Here is a 24082-nt window from a genome sequence, read left to right as displayed (position 1 = left end):
TTTTTTTCATTTTTTTTATATTGGTACACTGGCCTCGAAGATTTGTTCACTGTTTCAACTGTTTAGAGAGGCATAAAAGTGTGTTGCGTGTTCGGCGATTTTCTGCTATCGACAAAAAAAAGTTCAAAGAATTTGCATCAAATTTTCTGTAAAAAATGCATTTGAGTGCTCAAAAACACTTGCAATGTTGATAGTGACATACGATGGTTGTACTCTGAGTCAGAAAAATGGTTACAAGTGCTGTTCAAGTAAACGATATAGTTCAACCTACCTTCCAACAGCTCCCCTTTAATAATATAGTTATGGAGCTAACTAATTTCGTTATTCAATAATCATTTCTGATTACATAAATCACAATAATATATATAATAATTCAACGAAAGTCATTTTGGTAAATTTTCGTTATCTGGACACCCGGCGATTTTGAAAAAATTTTTGACTGTACTTACGTATTTTGATGCGTAGATTACGAATCCGAAAGAAAAAAGCGGCGCTCTCCCTTATATGAAAAGTTACGGCCCTTCAAAGTTCAGAAAAGGGCAACTTTTCAGCCTTCTTTTTCACTAAATAAACTATTTAAAAACACAAGCATCTATTCACTAGGTCCCCTTTACACCTTATTCCTCCTTCTTTAACACTTTTCACTTCAATAATCAACATTTTTCTTATAAAAATGTTAAAAAATGTACGGAGCTGCTTTTTGGTTACATATCACTGTATTTTATGTTTTTAAGGTTAATGATATGGTTGGTACGACTAATGCAGTCCATATTCCTGAAGTAATTCAAATGTTTTTTACCTTCATTCTTTAGATCGTAAATTGGTTTTTGATGGTGTATTACGAATTTGAAATAGTAGGCGACGGCAAATACCAACCGCTTTTTTCTGAAATGTCACTAGTAACTAACCTAAAAATAGAATAATGTCACCAGGAGAAGCATTCGTTTTTAAATTTTTTTAAAATTTTTTATAAGAAAAATATTGATTATTGAAGTGAAAAGTGTTAAAGAAGGAGGAATAAGGTGTAAAGGTGACCTAGTGAATAAATGCTTGTGTTTTTAAATAGTTTATTTAGTGAAAAAGAAGGCTGAAAAGTTGCCCTTTTCTGAACTTTAAAGGGCCGTAACTTTTTAAATAAGGGAGAGCGCCGCTTTTTTCTTTCGGATTCGTAATCTACGCATTAAAATACGTAAGTACAGTCAAAAATTTTTTCAAAATCGCCGGGTGTCCAGATAACGAAAATTTACCATCAAAGTATTTTTCACAAAGAAAAATCTTCTATTTATCAGTAACTTGTCGTATTTAACAATTTTGCCTATCAAAAAAATTATTAAGAAATAATACTTATCTTTTACGTTTCGGAGGCCAAAATCTGCCTCCGTCTTCAGAAATGGATAAAAAATTCGATTTCATTCGCAGTTATTCCTTTTTTGATAGCTTATTTCTTTACTTCTTCGACAGATGTCAAAGAAGTTTTGAAATATGAAATTGTGTCAGTGTTGTTGATTGACAACTGAAACATTCCATGTAATACAAGATACTCTCCGATATCAGTTTGTTGCCATTTCGCCACTATCCAAAGTTTTCTTCAATATGGGTAGCCAAGTACGGTCTATTTCTAAGGAGCTATTCGAGATACAATTCTCTCCAGACATGAGAATATACGCTGATTCTTTTAGCTTACGTCTCTTAGAATGAGGCTCATTGGTAATTTTTCTTGTCCTATTCCATTCCACCCGATGTTCACCATCTGATTTTAAAATGTGTTCTGATAATTTTGATCCTGTCAATTGTCTATTTTTTTATATAATCTCGGTGTTCATTCTCACGCACTTTCAATGGTCTTGAGGTTTCACCAATGTAACTTATACCACTTGTAAAAAGTTCTCCATTACAATTTTTATATTTTTTCAGATTGTGGAAGGTAACAATTACCCAAAAAAGTCGATAAAAAATATATAATAAATATTTCATTTATATATGAGAGTGGGAAAGTAGGGATACAAATAACAAGGTGATAATTGAAAATACTTCTGAATACTACTTACTCATATATACAATCGATCGCTTCAAAAACACTTCACAAACTTTCTTCGAAAGCTAATTCCTCTTCCATATTCTCTGTTTCACTATCACTGTCGTCATTTAGATCAATAATGAATTTATTTCCACCATTAATATGGAAGTGTCCAATCTCCATATAGTCTTTTTCAACTTAAATTACTTTTTTAATCCTTTTCTGCCAGTCTTCTTCGGTAATATTACATACTTTTCAACAATACTTTCAAGGGCATACACTTCTTCAAATGTTTTTGTCTGTAAAACTTCAAGTAGTTTATTTTTGGTATAGTAATCTTCAAAGTACAAATTGTTATTAATTGTTATTAAAATTCTTTGTGTTTCATCTTTCCTCAAATTTTTATTCAGTACTTTGATGAACCCCCTGCGAATGATAGGAAGCTTTGACAAGAACTATTAACCTATTTGCTTTCGAATTTGGGATCAATGTGTTGTCAAACCATTCCTTCCATTAGCTTCCATGTTCTTGTGACAGTCCACATTGCAGTCCTCAAATTGTTTCCACATAATTTCAAAGAATTCGGAATCCACCCTTTACTTCCTTTACTTCCTCCGTAATGCACAATGATTAGTCGCGATTCTTTGTTTGCAGGCATGTTAGGCATACACATTCTCGAACCATTAGTCTACCCTTTCGTAATTGCCTCGTGAATGTCATACCAAGTTTCGTCCAAATAGAAAATTTTACATTGTTCTTGTCTATATTTAGTTATTTGTTCTAAGTAGTTGTTACGCAATTCCACTATTCTTCTGCTTTCCATAACTGCTGTTTGTTTATTATTTTAAATCTAAATCCTAGTTTCTTATCCAATTCTGAAGAGTTTTGTCACGGCAGCTCACGGTATGGCCGGAAGTATTCAATTTCTTCCTTATGATTTCAGTTGTAGGAATCTTATTGCTTTTGTAACAGTGGTATTTTGTTTTTTCCAATGATTTTATTAGGTGAACATCATAGGTTTTGGTAATCCTGTATCACATCGCGTCTTGCCTTCATGAAATTTGTTTTTGATTATTTTACGTACAGTTGAGAAAGGAAATTCGGTCAAATCTGATGTTGCTTGTAATATTTTGATTCCCTCGAAACCAAACTTGAGATGTAGATTCTTATATACATCGAAACATTCTCTACGTTTCAATATTCAAATGCATACGAATATTATTCACTGGTATCTCTTTTTCGTATTGTTCACCATCACTATTGGAATCACTACACTGGAAAAAGTCTGCGTAATTATCACACTCGTTATTATTATTATTAGTACATGTCCAACGACGCCACATTTTAAACAGATAACAAAATTTTAAGTATGTATAACTGCACTTACAAAGAATTTCAACACTCAAATCGCGATTAGTTCCTGAACTGAACACGACGGCGATAACCATCCCCGATTTCTATTCATCACCGTAACATGCCTTCAAATTTAATTTTATGACTCTTCAGCCAATCATAAAACTCGGTTGATAAAAATGATGCAATACGAACCGCCAAGTCTACAGTCCACGTGGACTAGTTCGCTGCCAGTTCATTTCTATATATTGGTTTTTTGGCCATTGAGAGTGTCGTCAACTTTAAGAGTGCACAATATCGTTTACTTCGACTATACAAGCTTTTCACAGAATGTCGAGATGTGAGTGAGCATGCTCGCCCTAGACGTCCAGCATGTCAACAACTGCTGAAAACGTTGAGAAAGTGAATAAAATTGTTACGGAGAGTCTTCGAATCACTATTAGAAAAGTTGCTGAGGATGTCTGCAATTTTTTCGGAAATTTTGTGGCAGCGAAGTTTTTTCCAAAATTGATGAATTTTGAATGACGTCAACGGCAATCCAGTTTTGCTTTAAAGGGTTATACCTGTTGACGAATCATGGGTATATGGTTATGTCATCGAATCTAAAGTCCATTAGTCTCAATGGAAACATCCAGGAGAGCAAAGACCAAAAAAAGCACACCAAGTTCGAACAAATGTCAAGGTTTTGCTCAAGCTTTCTTCGATTACCGTGGCGTAGTGAAAAAGTTAAGATAACAAGATTGATCGATTGTCAGTTTGTTAACAACACTTGAATGTAACTTGTCCAAATGAGACGAAATAATTTAATTTAAACAACCAATGTTTTTGTTAAAAGGTCTGGGCGAAAAACATACTAAAAGCATATAACTATCGATTTAGAGATAGATCAAAAACTCCTTTAGGTTCTGGTGCAGATCCACGACAGAGGTATCAACCTGCCTATACAATCGCATTTTAGGTGGAAAACTATGCCATTAATTCATATGTGAAGAGATTGCCAGAAACGAAACTTACTCATAAATCAATATAAATATTCTCGGACAGCCAACTGGTTCTGGAAACAGTTGTCTCTCACTGAGTAATGTCATTGTTGGAAGAGAACTGCAAAAAAAGACTCTCCTCAAAATTTATACAAACTGCCTCTTGTCTAGAGTTCTCAATAATGGCTGTAACGAGACTGCTGGAAGGTGGTAATGAAGCTACTGATCCCCTTGCAAGAGAGGATGTAGTAATAAGTTTCATCAAGCCAGAACCTGTCATTGGCATCGATTTAGACTTCGCCTAACAAACACTAAATACTTGAACTGTAAGAAGACTTCAAGACTTCTGGGAAGTTGTTGTTTCGAACGTTTATTCTCGCTTTCAAACCTGAAAGATCATTCACCATTTGATGAACTTTGAATTGGTTTAAGCCACAATAAACCTAACCTCACTAACCTCGTTATTTTTCTTTACGGCTCATTAGTTCCATAACTAATATCTTTTTCTTTTGGTTGCAGGTTATTCGGAACGAAATGTGATAAGTGCGGGTTGTCGTTTAGCAAGAGCGATTTCGTGATGCGAGCCAAAAGCAAAATCTACCACATCGAGTGTTTTAGGTGTCGCGCCTGCACGAGACAGTTAGTTCCGGGCGACAAGTTCGCGTTACGAGACGGGGGTGTTCTCTACTGCAAAGAAGACCACGACGCGATGGAGAAGACGTCCACGCCGACGACGCCGCATCCTGCTGGCGAGAGCAATAACAACACCAGCCTCAGCAACAACAACCATAACAGCAATTCGACAGAGTTGGGGTGTATGTCGGGTGAGTTGAACATTTCTTGACAACTAACATGACAAGAGAGTTATGCTTCAAAAAATTCAAAAACGCAATAGCAGGCTTGATTTAAAAAAAAGTCTATATATTTGTACTTGACTACACTGCACTAAGTCCAATCAGCCAGATCCATGTGTCCAAGGTTTGCTTTTATGAAGCTCTCCTACTTATGAGATACATAAATCACACTCGTTAATATATTTTTTATTTGTATTGTAGATTCTATTTACAATAGACATTAGTCGGTAGAACTTATTGATACAAGAAACTAAGAACAGATAGATGAATCAAAAATATCACCAAGTTCTGGTGCAGGTGTATATAGTTGCAGACCCAGGATAGAGATATCATTCTGCCCTGTCTATGTATGCGTCCATATTTGACGGAAATCTAGGCTATTGATTTGTGTATGGAGAGATTGACAGACTGATCCTTGAAAGCACTTGGTTGATCCAGTTGGTAGTGAACTATCAAAAAATACTCTCCTTAATAAGAAGATTCAACAAATTGTCTAATTATCGTCTTGAAGATGTTAAAAACTTTCCTGCAAAAGATACGTAGGTTAGGTTAGGTCCGTAGTTCATCCCTACTGTAGTCCAACAACTGTTTGGTATCAAGCTTCGAAGGGTAAATAAACGCCTTGGAGTGAAACAATCCTGGAAAATTCTGCTAAAACTCCATAAATCTTCTTGCCATCCAGGTATTCAATCTTTGTTTGGCAAAGCCTAAAGCTATGCCAATGACAGGTTCTGGTCCAATGAAGCTGCTTGCAGTACCCTCCTTTGCAAGGGAATCAGCAGCCTCATTGCCTTCCAGGCCAGTATGGCCAGGAATCCAGACCAGAGACAATCTGTTAAGTCTTCCTATCGGGGAGAGTCATTTTTGGCAATTTGCTACCAATTTAGACGTTGCTCAGTGGGAGCCAAGAGCTTCCAACGCCGCTTAACAGTCTGAGAATATTTTAATTGACTTGTGTATGAGGTTGAATTCTTCCAATCTCTCCGCACACAATCTCTGTCCTGGGTCTGCGACTGAAAACACCTGCACCAGAACCGGAAGGTGTTTTTGATCCATCTGTGAACCAACAACTATCTGCTATCAAAAAATACTTTCCTCAATAAGAAGCTTCAACAAATTATCTAATATCGTCTGGAAGATGAAAACTTTCCTGCAAAAGAGAGTACTGCAAGTAGTTTCATCGGACCAGATTTTGTAAGTGGCATCGCTTTAGGCACTGCCAAACAATCTCTGTAGTTTTTTTTTGTATTTTCCTCACTATGGAGGTATCCCAATGAGTTCCAAGGCATTTATTCATCCTTCCTGGGGGCACGCGAAGTGGTCTACGAGAATGAAGGCATCCGCTCTTTGAGTTTGGCCAGCTTCTGCTCTTCATGTATCAAATGTTGTCACTGCAAGTTTTCAATCAGTGACTGAATGAAACTAACCAGGCATATCGTTATTAAACGTTTTTATTTTGTATTATCAAAACGAAATTTAAGAATATACATTTTATTCGGCACCACAAAAAATTTGACTGATTTCTCATGTGAGCAAAATCATCCCCTTATGGAGATAATACTTATAATCTATATCTGTATAAGTTTTAAAGAATATATCAGGAATTCCTGAAAAGCTATAGGAATTTTAATTGTTGTTCCCTAGACTTTTATGATGTGCGATGTGTATTTTATTGAAATGAAACGAAACAAACTGAAGCCGTATTACATAACGGTAAATGTTTAGAGTATTTTCATTTCTATCCAATATCAAACAAGATAATGAAAAAGTATAACATGTGGTGTTTGTCAAAAAAAGGTACATAGTGTGTCAAAAAATGAGTTTTGACTTAACGATGGTTTTGGACACTTGAAAACATGTTTTTTCACATGACCTTCGTGAAACTTGTGAAAAAAAAAATTCACACAGGACCATTCGCTGAAAAAGGTACATGTACAACAGATTCTTCAAGTTCTACGATGTTGATGGGAGAACTATTCAGTTGTGTATCATTCAAATTCTCCTCAAACTCAACATACTCCGTTTCACGATTTTCTGATGTAATATTCAAACCAGAACTTGCAGAAGATTCATCTTCATTACATACTGCATCGTATATCGTATATCCTATTAACCGCTTCGAACTCTTCACCGAAAACCTCTTGATTCTTTTCAAAATGGTCGGTCCCGTTCATTTTTATAAAATAGAATATATGAAAATCAATAATTCATGATGGAATTCTAACGAAAGTTACGAAACTGAAAGAAAACATTTGTGGTTATGAAATAGTACACCCAGAAACGAGAAGGTTACTTTAATCAGCTGCTTTGTGGTCAAATCACAGACTCGATAACTGAAGCCACTGCCACACTATAGCAAGAATAAACATCAAAGATTGGAGGAATGACGTCAGATACCCAGACCAATGATATCAAGACCTTACACCCCACTGAAGGCGTTTACATAGTAGTAATATACACTGCGAAATTTTAAACGCGTTTTCGTACACTTTGTATCTTTTTTCGGCGAACACCACTTATTTCATTATTATAAAGAATGTAATTCACCTATAAAGACATAAACCTCAAATTTCGGTCGCTCTACCTATTTTGCCACATTTCATAAGTTGAATATAAGCATTCCTGAGTTTTTTGTTATGTTATTTTTACCTATCATTCCCGAAACCATATAGGTATAACTGAAATATAGAGAGTGGTATGTTTTCAAATTAGCACCCTGTATATTACGTGTTTAGCGAGAATCTTTCAATAACATGTTACCTCGATAAGATATATCATAAGAGTTTTTCATGAACCAAAAGAACAGTTTTAATTATGCAATTACTGGTTATTGACCAATTTCAAATCAATAACATCTTGCTTGTCTTCTAGTTATTCCTATGTTTGCGTGATTTTGATGATACAAATCATTCCGATACAAAAAGTGTTATTCTAACCCTAAATTTACAGAATCCGCCCCGAAGGATCACCAGTTGAGACACAACTGATGATCTGCAAAATACGAATAAACAATCTCGTGACGAAAAAGCACAAACGAATATAAATAAACGTCTTTCACTTTCTTGTGAGGTCCGAGATCCGGAAAGAAAAACATTTTCGTCCATTCAAGTGTTTAGAAGTCAGTCCCAGTGTCTATTTAGTTGGTCTTTATTTAGTTTAAACCTTGAAGGCTGACCGTTTTTACCGAGCAAATATTTACCGTGGGCTTAACTTCAAAGATACGAGTCGGTCGTTCGAATCGAAAACACACACACGCACATACAATCCCTGGAGATTTCGTTTGAAGTGACCTTTTTTCCTTGCGCTATGCGACGGAAAACTATTGCTTTCGACACGATTGGTTTCAATTTGCTTATTGCAATTTTGTTTTTTCTACTTTTGATGTGATACGAAATATCTTCAAGAGATTGAGGGCGGTTTTAAGTCATTTATGAATTAGGAGTCTTCAAAGTGTTCAAACTTATATAATTTGAATCCAAATTTAAACTAGTCCAAACTCCCAAACCTCCTTACCGTTATCTATCTGAACAATTTTGGTATTTGAGTGGTTTATGAAAAAGTTTACTACTTTTCACTATATATCCTACATTTTCCATATACATTTATGCCTAACATTTCATTATTATGACACAATAGGTTATCGAATGTAATCAATACCCGTTATAAGAAATCTGATTATTTCATGATTTTCAGTCGAAATTGCATACAAATGGAGTAATGTCGTTGGCCAATAGGGAATATGCAGACAATTTTTTAATTTTTTTTATTCAATATTCACTTCATTTTGATATAGAAAAAAAATTAACATAGCTGTGAGAGTAGTAATTTGACAAGTTCAAACGCTCCTATTTCTCGCGCGCTTGAGGCGTGACGGCATAGGGCACGTCCTGTCAGTTTATTGTTTACATTGAGTGTTAGTTTGATAGTTAACAAGGTGTTTTAGTTTAAATATCGCGTAATAATCATGGAAGAAGAAAAAAACCATTTTATAGATATTGCATGGTCAGCCACTCGTCAATGCAAGATAGTGACCTAAAATCAGTGATACTCCATAATTGAAAATCGAAATTATTTCAGAGTATTTCATTCCTCGTCTTAAGTTGGACCAGTGGAGTAGTTGTTTTCTGATAGGCGTCAGATATGGATAGGTAGAATCGTAATGTATAGTAATATCCGTGTAGGACGGTTTGTGATTAATTGAAAAATCATATTTGTTGTTCATTCTACTAATTGTTAGAATGAACTAATTGGAGATAAAATCGTAAGGTGTAGTTTATGAAAAAATATCAATATCGCCATCACTATCCATTCTTGATTATTATGAACAATGAAATTCAACCATAGGTTCATTCAAACGTAAATTCTTGCAGATTTCGTGAATAATAAATTTGACAGCAGCAAATGAGTTTGGGAGCGAAAAATACTTGCCTTCAAAAATAGTCTATTTTTGTTTCGGAAATTATTGGAGATCAACTAGAAATAATGGCTATCTATACATGAGAGTTTGAAACATCCTGACTGCGACTTCAATATGAAAAAATTTCCATCACGTAAAGTTTTTGAGTTATAGTTATTTTTATTTTAAACAAAAATGTTCACATATTATAGGGAAATATAAAATCAAAACAAGAAAAATACAATATATTTTGAGGATAACAGACTTTATTTACAATACACATGAAAAAACATTCAAAAGAAGTCTTTTGTGCATAACGTTTTTGCAAATGTTGACTTTTGTTTATATCTTTCATCGTTTTCCCTCATAAGGAACCAACAATAATCCCCCATCATTGCTGCATCCCATCTACCTTGGTTACGTTGCTCCATTTTCAGTATGTCTTGATGGAACCTTTCCCTGTTCGTCACTGACAGCACCCAAATTTTCTGGGAAAAAATTCAAATGGAAGTGCAAGAAATGCAGTAGTTTTCTGCAGTAGTTTTCAAGTGGTTCTTCTTCAAGTGTAATTTTCTACTTTCTTGTTCCCTAAAAACCCCGAAACAATTATTTTGATGAAACAACTCCACGCAGAGCTAAGTCAACATTACTCACTTAATTTTTGATCAAACTGTTGATCACTTAATAGTTTTCTAACTTATGGTCCAACAAATATACCTTCCTTGAGCTTTGCATCACTTAATTTTGGAAAAACGTGTTTAATATATTCAAACGCATCACCTTCTTTGTCTAATGCTCTTACAAAATTTTTCATTAACCCCAGTTTAATGTGTCATGGAGGTAACAAAACATTTTTGGGATTAACAAGAGGTATATTCTTCACATTAGCTTGACCTGGAATATATTTATTTCTCGGGGGCCATTATTTTACTTGATAATGGATCTGTGTTGCCCTACTGCAACAGTAAAACTTCGTAAATCCGCCCTGAAGACCTAGTAATAGTCCTATGACTTTTAGATCAACCTGCTAGCTGTTCCGTATTTCTGGTATTTTCTGGAAACTTCAAGTATCGGAAGTTCGAGAAGCGGCGTGACAAGTCTCACATAAAGCGGAAGCAGATTCGAATACTGGGCAGAGCCGCTGTGTTGCAAGATTTTAAACAATTTCCTCAATTTAGGGGAAAAGCAAATTTGGAATGTTGTGTTCATTAAATTTTTGTAAAAAAAATTATAATTCAAAAATATTACGTGTTGGGAAACTTTAACTATCATTTTCGCATTTGGAGACCAAAAATTAACAAAGAACTGCCTTTGGCATTACAGTCGTAAATTGGCTGTAAACTAGTGAATGATCAAAATCAGGGTTTGAACTGTAATGAAATACATTCAGAGTGATTTTCTCATCTGGTTCATTGTTTCATGAAGAATGAGAAATGAAACTTTCTATGTTTTTACCACTTGTATTTGTAACCAACGTTACTGCAGTTTCGTCCTGTATTAATATGAAAATGTCATTTATAGGACGAAACTGCAGTAACATTAGTTACAAATGAAAGTGATAAAAAAATTAGAAGGTTTCATTTCTCATGATGATCTCCTACTACGTAGTAACAGTTACATCCATCAGTTTATTCATTGTTTACCTTAAATAAAGCATAGTTAGTCGGTAAAATATCATGAAATTCAGCACCAACATACATAAAACAGGAACTGACTCATGGAAAAGATGTGACCACTTTTATGAAGACAGCTGACCAATTTTTTCTGTTAACATTAGCCATACACTCGTGGACCTAGATAGGAAATGTGACATCTTAAAAGAATGAAAAATAATTCTATCCATACTATGTGAAGGTCTAAAGCGGAGTAACATCACCAAATTATATATTGATTTCAATTATTGGGAAGAAAAAGGGAGAGGATATTTACTCATTGATTTTTTGGCCCAATATTGAGGAAAATGTGTTGTACACTGCGTCGTGGCAAATGTGAATACATTTTACAAAAATGTACAATTTATTCAATGGTGGTTGTTAAATGTATCACTAGCATCTGTAGATAATGAGCCTATGAATTAATGTAAATGAAAATCAATGAGATTCAGAAAATTCAGTTGTACGACTTATATGGTAACATCTGACCTCGTTTAAAAAAATATTCGTCAAATCTCCATCTTTGGATATAAATCTAATGAATATTGAGACGATATTGGGTAACTTCATTATCACATATAAAGTATGAATAAATATTCCAAGATACTCAGTTTTCTCCTACATTGTTATTCATCTTGCCAGTTTGAGTATGAATGAAGTTTCATTTAATACCGAAGGAACAATTTGCAACCGAAACCTCTGTTGATTTCTAGGAATAAAACTAATAAACATGCCCACTTTTCGACAGCGTCTCAATTAAAAGAATTCTGAAACAGTTTAACACTGATGATCTTCAAACATGACTCAACCTCTGACGGAAGCACCAAACTCTTATGAAGGTTCGAAATAGATGAACACTTCAATCTAGCAGACCACTATCATAATCTTCATGCAGTCATTGTTTACTGTGGTTCTGGCGTTTGACGATAGTCGTTTCACTAAGTGTTCTGGCGATGTCTTGGATTTATTGAAGCCTCTGGAGACACCCTACATTTAATTCTATGAAAGAAAGGATCGCGAAGGAACTGCAAATCTAACTTATTCTTAAATGTTTGGAAATCTTCAACATCTCGAACTATCATCAATACGATTTTTCAAACAAAGATTGAAAACTGAACTTTGTTGAGATGCCTCTCATCTTTGAAATAGGTAATGCTAGAGGGAGAGCTGACTAATTAATACTCTTGCTTTAGTTATGTTATTTACAATTATATGAAACGTCATTTGGATACAAAAATTGTTTAATCAACTGATAAAAATTGTGATCCATCAAGGGGCCACGCCTGGCAGATGTGAAACATCAATAATGATATTTCGTGACCCCTGTGATGATTGTTGTGTACTGAACTATTTATAAAAAAAAATTTAATTAAAATGTACATGAAAAAATTTCATTGTGATTTCAATATACTAGTAAACTCAAGAATCTGAGCTAGTTATTGCAATATATTACTGAAGATCTTAAATTATAAATATCAATATAAATTTTACCACCATCAGAAAATTCATTCATCAATTAATTTTTTGATGTTCCTGTTAATACTGTACCTGTGGGAAGAAAATCGCACAGTCGCTTGCGCATGGCGACTCGTCGCCACGGCATGCGTCGCCACGTCAACAATCGGTTTTACGTGCGGCTACAGATGTTTCACATCCAAATTGAATACACTTCAAATTGAAATGTTCTGAATTTCATCTGACAATACTATTGGAAAATGATGAAAAAAATATCATGAAATACAGTTTCAGTTCGAATTTGAAAGAGATTTTGAGAATGCTCTGCATATATTATAAAGAGTTGACTTATACATTAACTTCCACAGATCGCACTGGCACTGCTCTTAGAGCGGTTTGAAGATTTTCTGTGGTTTTTGTGCATGTCCATTAAAACTACAGAGGAGTTTGTTGACTCTTTGGCAATTGGCATGTACTATATAGCATTCGCGCGTAATCGCAGTAATTACGGAATGAGTGTCTCCCCTATTCTTTTGATATAATATTCACAAAGTCTTCTAGTCCGGTTAATACGAACTGACCATACTTCACGCCTCGCTGATCCGTTAATCCTTGTTTCGGACATGAACGATCCACCGGAGTATCATCAAAAGTTGAAGTGACTCCCTTTGATAATTGGTGGGGATTACCGAAATGATCCTGGTAATTACTATTCAATTTAGCGAAATTATTAACGAATGAAAGGGAACGGAAACCATTTTAAATGGAGCTGACCAGTGACAGTTTTTCTTACATAATAATAATGAATAATCCTTATTTTAACTAGGAGCCCCTAATATCTGTTATATGCACATCATCTTTAAAAACATTACCAAGATGTTCATGATAATAACCAATGAATGAATAGGTAGTGAAAAAACATTGGTCATTCATTCAGTTATTTATGAGTATCCCCCAGTTTCAAAAATAAACTTTTATTCACTAGTTCTGAATGTATCTTTAGCTATCCTTTTTGCCCTATATCATGCTGTTATATAATTTTTTGTGTTTCTTCTTTACCATCTTCTCCCTCAAACAGTATTCCTGCCGTTCTTGTCTATTTTTTCCCAAGGAACTTCTTTATACATTTCGCCAATACTGACGGACATTTTTGATTTCTGAAAATTTATTAAATATTTTTATTCACATCTTAAAAACGATATTATCCATATATTTAAAAAACTATTAATAGTTGATTTCGAGTATCAACTGTTCTTAGACTCTACAATTTCTTGAAAACATTTTCCCAAACAAAAAAGATACAGTGATTATCAAAGTTGAAGTGAGAAAGAATATGTTCATTCATTTTTACAAAAAAATTTGTCACGTCACTCATCTTTTTTTTGTAAATCATAAAGCCATCCAATTTCTATTATCTATGGAAATCTGATAAAGAAGAGTGTTATGGTTTCTATTATTTCTTAAAGATAAAAATCTGCCCTGAAAAGTGAATAAAACAAGTGAGAATGAAATCTCATTATTTCCTGCACTTTAACATGAAATATGGCTACAAAAGAGAATATAATAAGACAAATTTTGAAAGTTTACCCTTCTGGATCAACATGACTTTTTTTCTCTTGATTACCGTCATCCCTTTCTTCCCCATCATCTTCAACCACTTTACCATCTTCTATTAGTTCATCTCGCTTATGCTGTTGTTCCAGTTGGGATTCGTCATAGAGTGCTCTGGCCTCAGGAGGTATGTACTGTTGATCACGGTCTTTATCTATGAATGGAGAAAGATGAGGTGGTAAGGTGTCTCCCATAAAACATTTGTTGACAGGGAGGAGCTCTCAGAGCTGAAGAAACTCGTAAACTTAAATTCTGTTTGTTGACAATCTGTTGACAGATTGATCTGAAATTTGGATAACACATTTAGTTTTAATGACAATGCAATCCAATAAATTCTGTATGATTGTAAATCCAAAATGGCCGCAGCTACAAAATGGCGGATTACATATTTTTTCACAACTACCTCAATATGGGTATCAAATGACAGGCCTTGACTAGTATTATAGTAGTACACTATGAAAAAGATGCAAATCCAATACAATCTATACAAATAACTGTGTCAACTCAGAATCAGGATTCAAGCATGGATCTCCAACCCAAGTCGTCAAGATTTTGTATCGTGTCGAGGACTGTGTGGCGTTAGGATGGCTAAAAATGATATGTCGTTAACGATACACCACCCAAGTTAAAATAAAAGATTAAAACGTGCCGAGTACTGTGTGGCATGGGGGTGGATAAAAATTAGAAACTAAAAACTTAAATATGGAATAAATAAAAAAAATGTATGTTAAATGATTTCATTGAAAAATGTAGGTACTAAAAAGTTGAAAAATAATTCTGAAGGTTCTAGGTAGCACTCATCACCCTCAGCACCTCAGCAATCAAAGATTATTAGTACATTATCTTTTTAGGTTCGTTCCAACCTTGAGTCACAAACAGATTTCCAACTGTTTGTAAATCGTTGACAACGTGCATGTCTGGTAAATATTGGTTTCTGATTAATTTGAAATTTCTGATTGGAACAGCTGATAGTTCAACTGAAGTTTGGCATGGAATTTCAACATAACCTTCAAAAATAATTTGGGAAAGAAAGTTTTTGGCTTTCTACTACTCCATCTTAATACAAAAAAAGGGATGAGGAAATCTTCCAAAGAAAGGAAGGAAGTAATCAATTTGAATGTGTAGATCACGAAAGAAAAAAAAATTCTTTCGAAACAAATACTTCTATATGAACACTGAATTATACAGAAGATACTTTTCTCTACTCAGTTTGTATTTCAAACATTCCACAACGAATGTCACTACCAAAAATATAACCCCTTCAATTCTTGAAAAATAAATCTAATCAAGTGTATTTCTGGAGAGTAAAAGAAGGTTGCAGTATTTTATATCTCTATTCTATTTACTTATCAACATGGAACTGGGAGGTCACCGCAATAATTAATTTGTGTAATTAAAGATGTTCATATTATAGGTTCACTTAAAGAATTCCCAATTTTTCCTGCGCCAGCAAATACATAATTTATTTTATAACAATTTTTGCAGGTTATGTTGTTTGTAAGTTGCATGAACATAAAACAGAAACAGTAATACGGAATACGCATGCGTCAGATTGATGGTTAGAAGATAATCCTCAAACCATTCTGATAGATTTCGAACAGGTTTGAATCTTGGATGGAACAGAAAACTGTTAGTTTACTAATGGTTGGAAACTCACGTTGGAACGCAATCACATTACTGCGCAGAATCCTGACTGTCAGAAACTGTTTCTGACGCTGGTTGGAACGAACCTTTTATTAACACGCTTTTATTAGCTTCACGCAGGGCCGTCGCCATGAGGTGGGGATGGGAGGGGGGACCTCACCCCCTGCTTTTTCGACTTGGGAAAAAGTTGGGAAATTTTGGGCCGTGAAGATAGAAAAAAATGAATAAAAATTTAAAAAATAAAAATGAGAGAAAAGAAAGAGAGAGGTTATAAGAAAAGGAAAAGAACCAGGACAAGGTTGGGATTTCCCAACATGCATAACTTGGAGATCCCATACTTTGAAATTCTGAGTTGTTTGAAAACTTCAAAAAAGTTCAATTTCTCCCAAGAGAACAGTCCTGAACAGTCCACAAATTTTGGAGTGACAATTTTACAAAATTCCCAACTTTTCGCTGTTTATTCGACTTGGAAAAGTTGAGAAATAATCATAGTAGAAAACAATAAGCACAATATTAAATAAGTGTTGTTTCCTTTCATTTGTATTGAATATTCCTATACATCGTGGATATCGTGGAAGACCAAGGACCTTGGTCCAAAGTAGAATAATTCCCATTATTTTTTTTGTGCATACCCTAACAGGCATAAGCATTCCGCCAATCTTTGGATAGCTAAGTAAGAAAATTAATATATTATAGTAGTAACTAATTCCTCGGCTTTTATTTTTTCAAAAGTTGGGAAATTTTGTTGGTGGGGTTGGGAAAATTTGTATTCCCTCCCCCCGATTTTTCTTTTCGCTACGGCCCTGGCTTCACGTCTATGTTTGTTTGTAACAGACAAATTTGGACTCGATTTTGACTAACTTTAAACGGAAAGATGTATTTTAAACTGTGTACACTTATTAAGAATCGATGACGATACAATAATTTCAAGTTTATCTCATTATCCTAATCAGGATCGCCATGATTTAAAAAATGCTCTAATGCAGTTACTGTGTGAGAGCAAGTGGAACAACCACACTGTCTACACATGCGTATATATTTTATATATAAACAAATGGGCTTAAAATAGCCAGACATAATGAAAAGTGAGAAATAAATAATAGTTTTGAAAACTATAAAAACACTCTTTAATAGCAACACAAACTAAAAAATGAAAAATAATTCGAAACTAATTTAAGATTGTCTTCAACATCGATAGTAAATCTATTTACAAAAAAATTAGTTTTGATATAAAAAATCGTAGGGTGCTAAGTATCCATTGTTGTGAATACTTAGTTGGGGGGTATTTGCCAGATTGAAGCCATAATAAAAATATAATTTGAAGCGTCTAACGCTTTTTTACAAAAAAAATATTTTTTTTGTGAATAGATTAATTATCGATGTTGAAAACAATCTCAAATTAGTCGAATTATTCTTTATTTTTTGGTTTGTGTTACTATTAAAGTGTGTTTTTTTAGTATTTCAAACTATTATTTATTTATTTTTTTCAATAAAACCGTTTAACATTTTTCTTTACTTATTTTAAATATTTTACTATGAAAATAGCTGCCGGGACAAGATATCAAGGTTGGACAAAATTCACCTACTTTTTTATGAGTGATGCATCACTCGTCGTCGAAAGGGCGCAACCAACTTTTACCAAATTTTACAGATAAAAAGAGGGTCTTATAAAAACTCTACATACAACACTATGTTTGAAAATCCGATTAACGGTCCCACGAGTGATTAGCAGTTTCAAATTTGTATAAGAATCTGCCAACAAACAATAAATATCGGACTTAAGAAAAAAATTTGGTCAAAACTCACTCCAGTTCTTTCCAATGAATGTTCAAAATGTTTATCATTCAGTCCCAACAATAATGAAATCTGTTTACAAATTAATTCCCTACATTATGGTAATTTTATTGCAAGCACCTCTCATTCTATCCACGAGTTCTGAAATGAGCTGCAGATGGATGTATATCATACACTTCACATGTTACGTACTCTTTAAAAAATACCTAGAGGCGTCATATCAGATGATCTAGTGGGCTCTGAGAATGACCCGCTAGATTACCTGATATAATGCCCTTAGGTTTTTTGTTTTGTGCCTCTTCGTGAAGTATAAACTAAGTATACGTTACACATTCGCAGTTCATAGTTACAATTAGTGGTACTCTCAACAAAATTACCCCAGAAACGTTCCATAATAAAAATAAACAAATTTGTAAACAAACGTCATTATTGTAAGAAAGTGAATAGTGAAAATTTTAAACATTCATTGGAACAGACTTGCAGACCATTAAAACGAAAATAAACTGCCAATTACTCAAAAACCGCTGATAGGATTTCCAAAAATTAAAAATGTTATGATGGATAGAGAATTATACATACTTACTGAAAATGGATAACACTAACCGTGATGATAACTATATGTAATTTTCACAATACATTTTGTTTAAGAGGCATTTCGCTACACGGTAGTTCTATCAGTTGGACTGGTACAGTCCAATTCTATGGGAAACTGAAAATATTTTCTTGGGGAGTTTATTGAACTTATTAAATTCTTTCTGAAATGAAGAATTCCTACAATTTCTTTTGTTGGTGATTGGTATGTGAATACTATTGATTGATTTTGTATTCTTGTATGAGTAGGTAATGAATAAAATGGGGCCAGGTGTTAACAGTTTCGAAAACTTTTGCCTGAGAGACAGCATCCATTGACGGGAATTTAACATTAAAATTAAAGGTATTACAACATAAAATCATTTTCATTACTCTATTTACCAGAATCTGTAGCTAAGAACTTTGATTGAAATTGAACAAATTAATAGAGAAACTTCATAAATGTGTGACTATACTATTGCTTTATTATTGAAGTGATAACTTCTTAGGGAGGGTAAACCGCTTCGTTACCTAACAACCTTTCTGACTTCCCTTTCTCTCAGCGGAAAGTAAGCTCCTCCTCTCTCGTCGGACAAACGCTCAGTGCTCAGTGTGCGAAAGACATATACTGTTGACAGTATTATAAAAATCTAAGCATCAAGCATGTATGTTCTTTCAAAATGTGAAACGTGGTTTGAAAATGCTGATACTTATTTTGTGTATGTACATTATTAGTATCATTATTTGTTTCTACAAAAGTAACAATTGTTTTATATGGTGGCTATAATTTCTATATGTACATACACAAAATAATCAATGAAAGCTTTTAATGATAAATAACCTTTCCTCATATTATCATATTAATATATCTAAAAGTTAAGTAGTAACCCAATCATTCCTCAAGTTTCAATATCAGAAAGTTAAACTTAGATTATTTCAAGTTATCACTTCTATCGGGCGTCCCGAGCCGCACACGTTTTTTTTAACACGCTTTTATTAGCTTCACTTGTATGTATGTATGTTTGTTTGTAACTCTCCTTTTCATTTCATATTTATTCCCGTTCGAATGCTTGGGATCTGTATTTGACAAAATTATCGACATTATTGCTTGATCAATTCGCGGGCAGATGGCGCTTTACGTAACCTCCTTGAAATAATTCGAACTACTTTACATGTATTTCTTCATTTGAAAAATGTATTTTTTTTTATTAACAAAGGCGCCTGCTGCCTTATTTTTAACCCTCCTTTGCAGGGGAGGCCAGGATGGGCCAATTCAGACTGGAAAACTCACCGAACTATAAAAGATCGGACCGAACAGAAATTTCGGAACAAGTGGAGGAGCACATATTGAATATGTGCACGGACCACATGACACCGAAGTACACCTTTAACACTAACTTCACGGCCAAAATCATAAGCCGTGAAGAATGGAAGACCATTAGCCACCCTGAAAACATGTTTGGAAAAAACAGCTGGTATACAGATGGATCGAAGACCAAACATGGAACGGGAGTTGGAATATACCGAGCGGATAGAAATTTAAACTACAGCTATCCGCTAGGACTATACACATTCGTCTTTCAGGCGAAAGTGTATGCTATCTTGCAGTGTGCAAGGCTTATTGAATTGAGACCTCAAAGAATTGAGCGGATCAATATTTTTACAGACAACAAGAGCACACTAGGGGCTCTGACAAACCTGAAGGTGACATCAAAACTGGTCTGGGAATGCCATGAAGAACGGAATGAACTTGCAAATAGGAACAAATTAACTTCCTGAATCAGCTCTGGGGGTACCAAAATCATTGGTACGAAACCAGATTAGGACATGGACCAATAAGAAGCACACAGAGTACTGGACAAAAGTACCTGGCAACAAACACAGTAGAACCTTCATTAGGGAACCGTCCGAGAAATGAACCGAAGAACTACTTCAATATAGTAGGGATCGGCTCAGAATAATTACAGAGTTACTAACCGGTCATTGTCCGCTTAGAGAACACCTGAATAAAATGGGGCTGCACAAAGGATACCTCTGATGCAGATTATGCAAAAAAGGGATAGAAACAGCTCTACACATCTTATGCGAGTGTGAGGCACTGTATCACAAGAGGCAGGCAATATATGGACGTAAAAAATTACGCCCAGAAGAATATGACGAACATCCAACACGGAACCTGTACAAACTAGTACAGGGAACGAGACTGATGGAATGGGTGTCATGAGAAGATGGGAAAACAAACGCAATAAGCCCAAGAGACTGCAGTGTTTTCTGGAGACTTGGATTAAACGGACAAGTCAGACAGCTCCCAAGGTACCAAAAATAAAACCCTCCTTTTCGCGCCTGCTGCCTTGGTAGCTGATTTTCAGGCTCCCTCTCCGGAATCGGAAAATATCAATGGTTATTTTTCTGAAAAATATACGGCTGATTGATCCCAAAGTCTAGATAAAATAAATATAGTTATAGAAGACTGAAAAACACGCTTTTATAGCATACGCAACTAAAAAATAAAAAAATATAATATTACTGGAGTTTTTTCCCAACACCAAATCGTTATTTTTACACCTAGACACGTGTTTCGATCACCAAGTGATCATCTTCAAGAGGAAGAGGAAGGAAATTTTATCTTCCTCTTGAAGATGATCACTTGGTGATCGAAACCCGAGTCGAGGTGTAAAAATAACGATTTGGTGTTGGTAAAAAACTCCAGTAATATTCAATACTACACCAAAGGTTCCAAACAGTACATCACAAGTAAAAAAATATAGTTTAAAAAAAATAAAAAACACGCTTTTAAATAACATCGAACTGAAAAGTTAAAAATATTTTTTTTAAATAAGCTCAAAGCAATAACGGACGAAAAATACTAGTGAAAAAAGCGTGGGTGCTTTGTCCCTTATTTTTTGTATATCAAGCGCCAGTCGCTTTTTTTCACAATAATACTAGTATTTTTCATTGGTTATTATTTGAATCTATTTTTTAAATTATTTTTAACTTTTCAGTTCGATGTTCTTTAAAAGCCCATTTTTTAGTTTTTTAAAACTATATTTATTTTAGTTGAACTGAAAGAGAATTGGCGAGGGCAATAGTTAGACTAGTTTCAAAAAGTACCTACACCGATTTGATTTTTGAAAATTTAGAATAAGAAATAATTCATAACAATCTATCCATTTAAAATTATTTCAACTCACCTTTACTGCCACTTGTATCGGAAGTTGGCAACAACTGTTTCTTTTCAAACGGTACAAGTTCTTCACCCACTTCACCCACTTCCGCCTCTTACTTTCAATCAATGTTACATCCTCGACATTGAAAACCATTATTATTATTATTATTATCCCTTAGGTTGCGCTGGGTGGGACCTATCCCTGAAGCCTTGACACATTCAGAAGGGGTGAGTGATTATTGGGTCCGGGAATCATGTGGCCTGAGCAAACGCAGTGAGCCAAGAATGATAGCCTTCTGCATCTGTCCGGCTAAGATTTCTGCCTTAGTGCGGCAAACCGGTATGATTTTAGGATTCGAGAATAGAGAGGGCAACATTCCACCAAGGACTCCAGTAATCAGAACAACCGTCTTGACAGAGTGATCTGTATAGAGTCTGCGGAGTTCGAATTGAAAATCTCGGTATTTTTTTTCTGTAATTTCACTCAGAAATAATAAGTATTTGATCTAGATAGAAATGTATTTTATTTACCAGTAGACAAGATACATTGTTGAAAAATGGTCATTCTAAAAACTTCACTGAATTCAAACTACAAAGAGAAAACAATATGAAGGTTATATACGTATATCGACACATTTATACCTACATATGTTCGGTTATAAGTGAAGAATGGGCTTCTATTTTATTCAAAAGTATACAAGAAAAATTCAGAAACTATGAGAACTATCCAAATTTTGTTGTTTTTGAAGGTATCTCAGCAAATGGATACTCCAGAAATTTTAATTAAACCCGCGATTGATGCAAATTTTGAACTGCCCCTCCGTTTCGTCTACAACTGCGGCAGACAAAACATCAGGCATAAAAACCTTCTGCTAACACACTTGGAAAAAACTTTTCACTCGGTTATCTTTGGCTGTGAATGTTAACACTTTTTCAGTAAAAACATACTCATGAATTTGAAATTTGGAAAAAAAGTTTTTGGTTAGGGACAAATCTGCCTCGTCAAATAAAAAACGTACTAGTCCTATAAGTCACCGTATTATGAACAAATTTACCAGTTCTCTCATATTTACGCTTTTATGTTGCAGATTCCGGCTCGGAAAGCGGCTCCCACAAAGACGGCGGTCTGCGCAAGAACGGCGGTGGTGCAGGCGGCGGTAGCGACGGCAAACCGACGCGCGTGCGTACCGTCCTCAACGAGAAACAGCTGCACACACTGCGGACGTGCTACGCGGCGAACCCGCGTCCCGACGCCCTCATGAAGGAGCAGCTGGTGGAGATGACGGGACTTTCGCCGAGGGTCATCCGGGTCTGGTTCCAGAACAAGCGGTGCAAAGACAAGAAGAAGACGATATTGATGAAGCAGCAAATGCAACAGGAGAAGGTTGGTTTAATTTATTAATTTTTCCAATTGAGAAGAAGGTCTTCGTATTGTTGGTAAACCTCTGTTCCCAATCCGAAGAATACTGAAATGATCTTTTTCACCAGGAATAAGAAGTTTATCAGGCTTAAAACCTCTCGAAATCTTCAATAGCAAACTAAACTTCTCTGAAGAGGTGAAATACCGTGTTACTATCCTCGACAGGAAGCTAACATGGAACTCTCACCTACAGAGTAGAGCAATGAGCAATGTTGGAGGACAGTGGGACACACTTTCACCCCGTGTGGTCACCTGGATCTACACTGCAATAATAAGACCTATGTTAACGTGGGATGGCCGTTCACGGCCATCCAAAAATTATATCAAATACAACGACTGGGTTATTTAAACATCACAGGAGCCATGAGAAAAACACCAACCGCGGCAATGGAATTAATTACTAGTCGGACCCCTCTGGACCTGTACGTTGAGGAGGTTGCGTTAATGGCCATGTTACCATTGCGCACGGCTGGAGTAAACCTCGAAGTAGGAATGGGTCAATTGAGCCTATGGCGAGAAGCGTTTACTACGCAACCTCTGCTGCAGGCAACCAGTGATATAAAAGAGATGTCTCCCAGTGGCCTGTCCACCTTTCTGGAAAGAACAGGATGGACGATGACCTAGGAGGACAACTCCTCAGGGGAATGTACAATGGGTCACATGTGGCGTAAGTGCTGTGGGACTACACTCATCCTCCCTACTCTACAGAAGCCTCTGTTCCCAAACAAAATCTTATAGTTTTTTTTTATGGAGACCCATATTTTTACCAGGAAATGATTGTGTGGATTTGATGTTGAAAAAAACATCTTTCAGTTGGAAATGGTTTAAATTTTTGTAATAATTTTTGAAGTGGATAGCAATGATATTGTATTTCAAATTTCAATAATAATTACAAAAATCATGTTTTATCGATAGACATTCCACAAGACCTCCAAACAAATGTTATTAAGATATTTTAATTTTTTTTATACCTTTCATCTATTGCTAGTTGCTCGATTGGTATTGCTCAAAATTTTCGATTTATCTGAGAAAATTTTTTGGTCGAGTAGTATTTTTAAAAATCATTTCCCGAAATATTCTTATCTGAATGCATCGATATAGGAACAAAATATTAATTCTCAAATTAAAGCAATTTTATCATCTGAATGACGAAAAATTTCAACAAAAACG

The 24082-nt window shown here is 35.0% G+C and overlaps 1 protein-coding gene across 2 annotated transcripts in view; it reads left to right on the top strand.

Moving 5' to 3' along the window:
* Positions 1–24082, top strand: part of tup (LIM1_Isl and LIM2_Isl domain-containing protein tup) — a 126745-nt gene that overhangs the window by 77484 nt on the left and 25179 nt on the right. For both annotated transcript variants that reach the window (XM_074183422.1, XM_074183421.1), the window contains exons 3-4: positions 4870–5174; positions 22581–22876. In XM_074183422.1, the coding sequence (XP_074039523.1) occupies positions 4870–5174; positions 22581–22876 (601 nt within the window). The remainder of the gene's footprint in view (positions 1–4869; positions 5175–22580; positions 22877–24082) is intronic.

This window comes from Leptinotarsa decemlineata, unplaced genomic scaffold, assembly GCF_025532065.1.
Source record: "Leptinotarsa decemlineata unplaced genomic scaffold, Ldec_3_MD MMD2_tig00026340_RagTag_RagTag, whole genome shotgun sequence".
Classification (NCBI taxonomy): Eukaryota; Metazoa; Arthropoda; class Insecta; order Coleoptera; family Chrysomelidae; genus Leptinotarsa; species Leptinotarsa decemlineata.
Note: the sequence above shows the minus strand (reverse complement) of the source record. Positions and strands in the feature narration are given on the sequence as shown.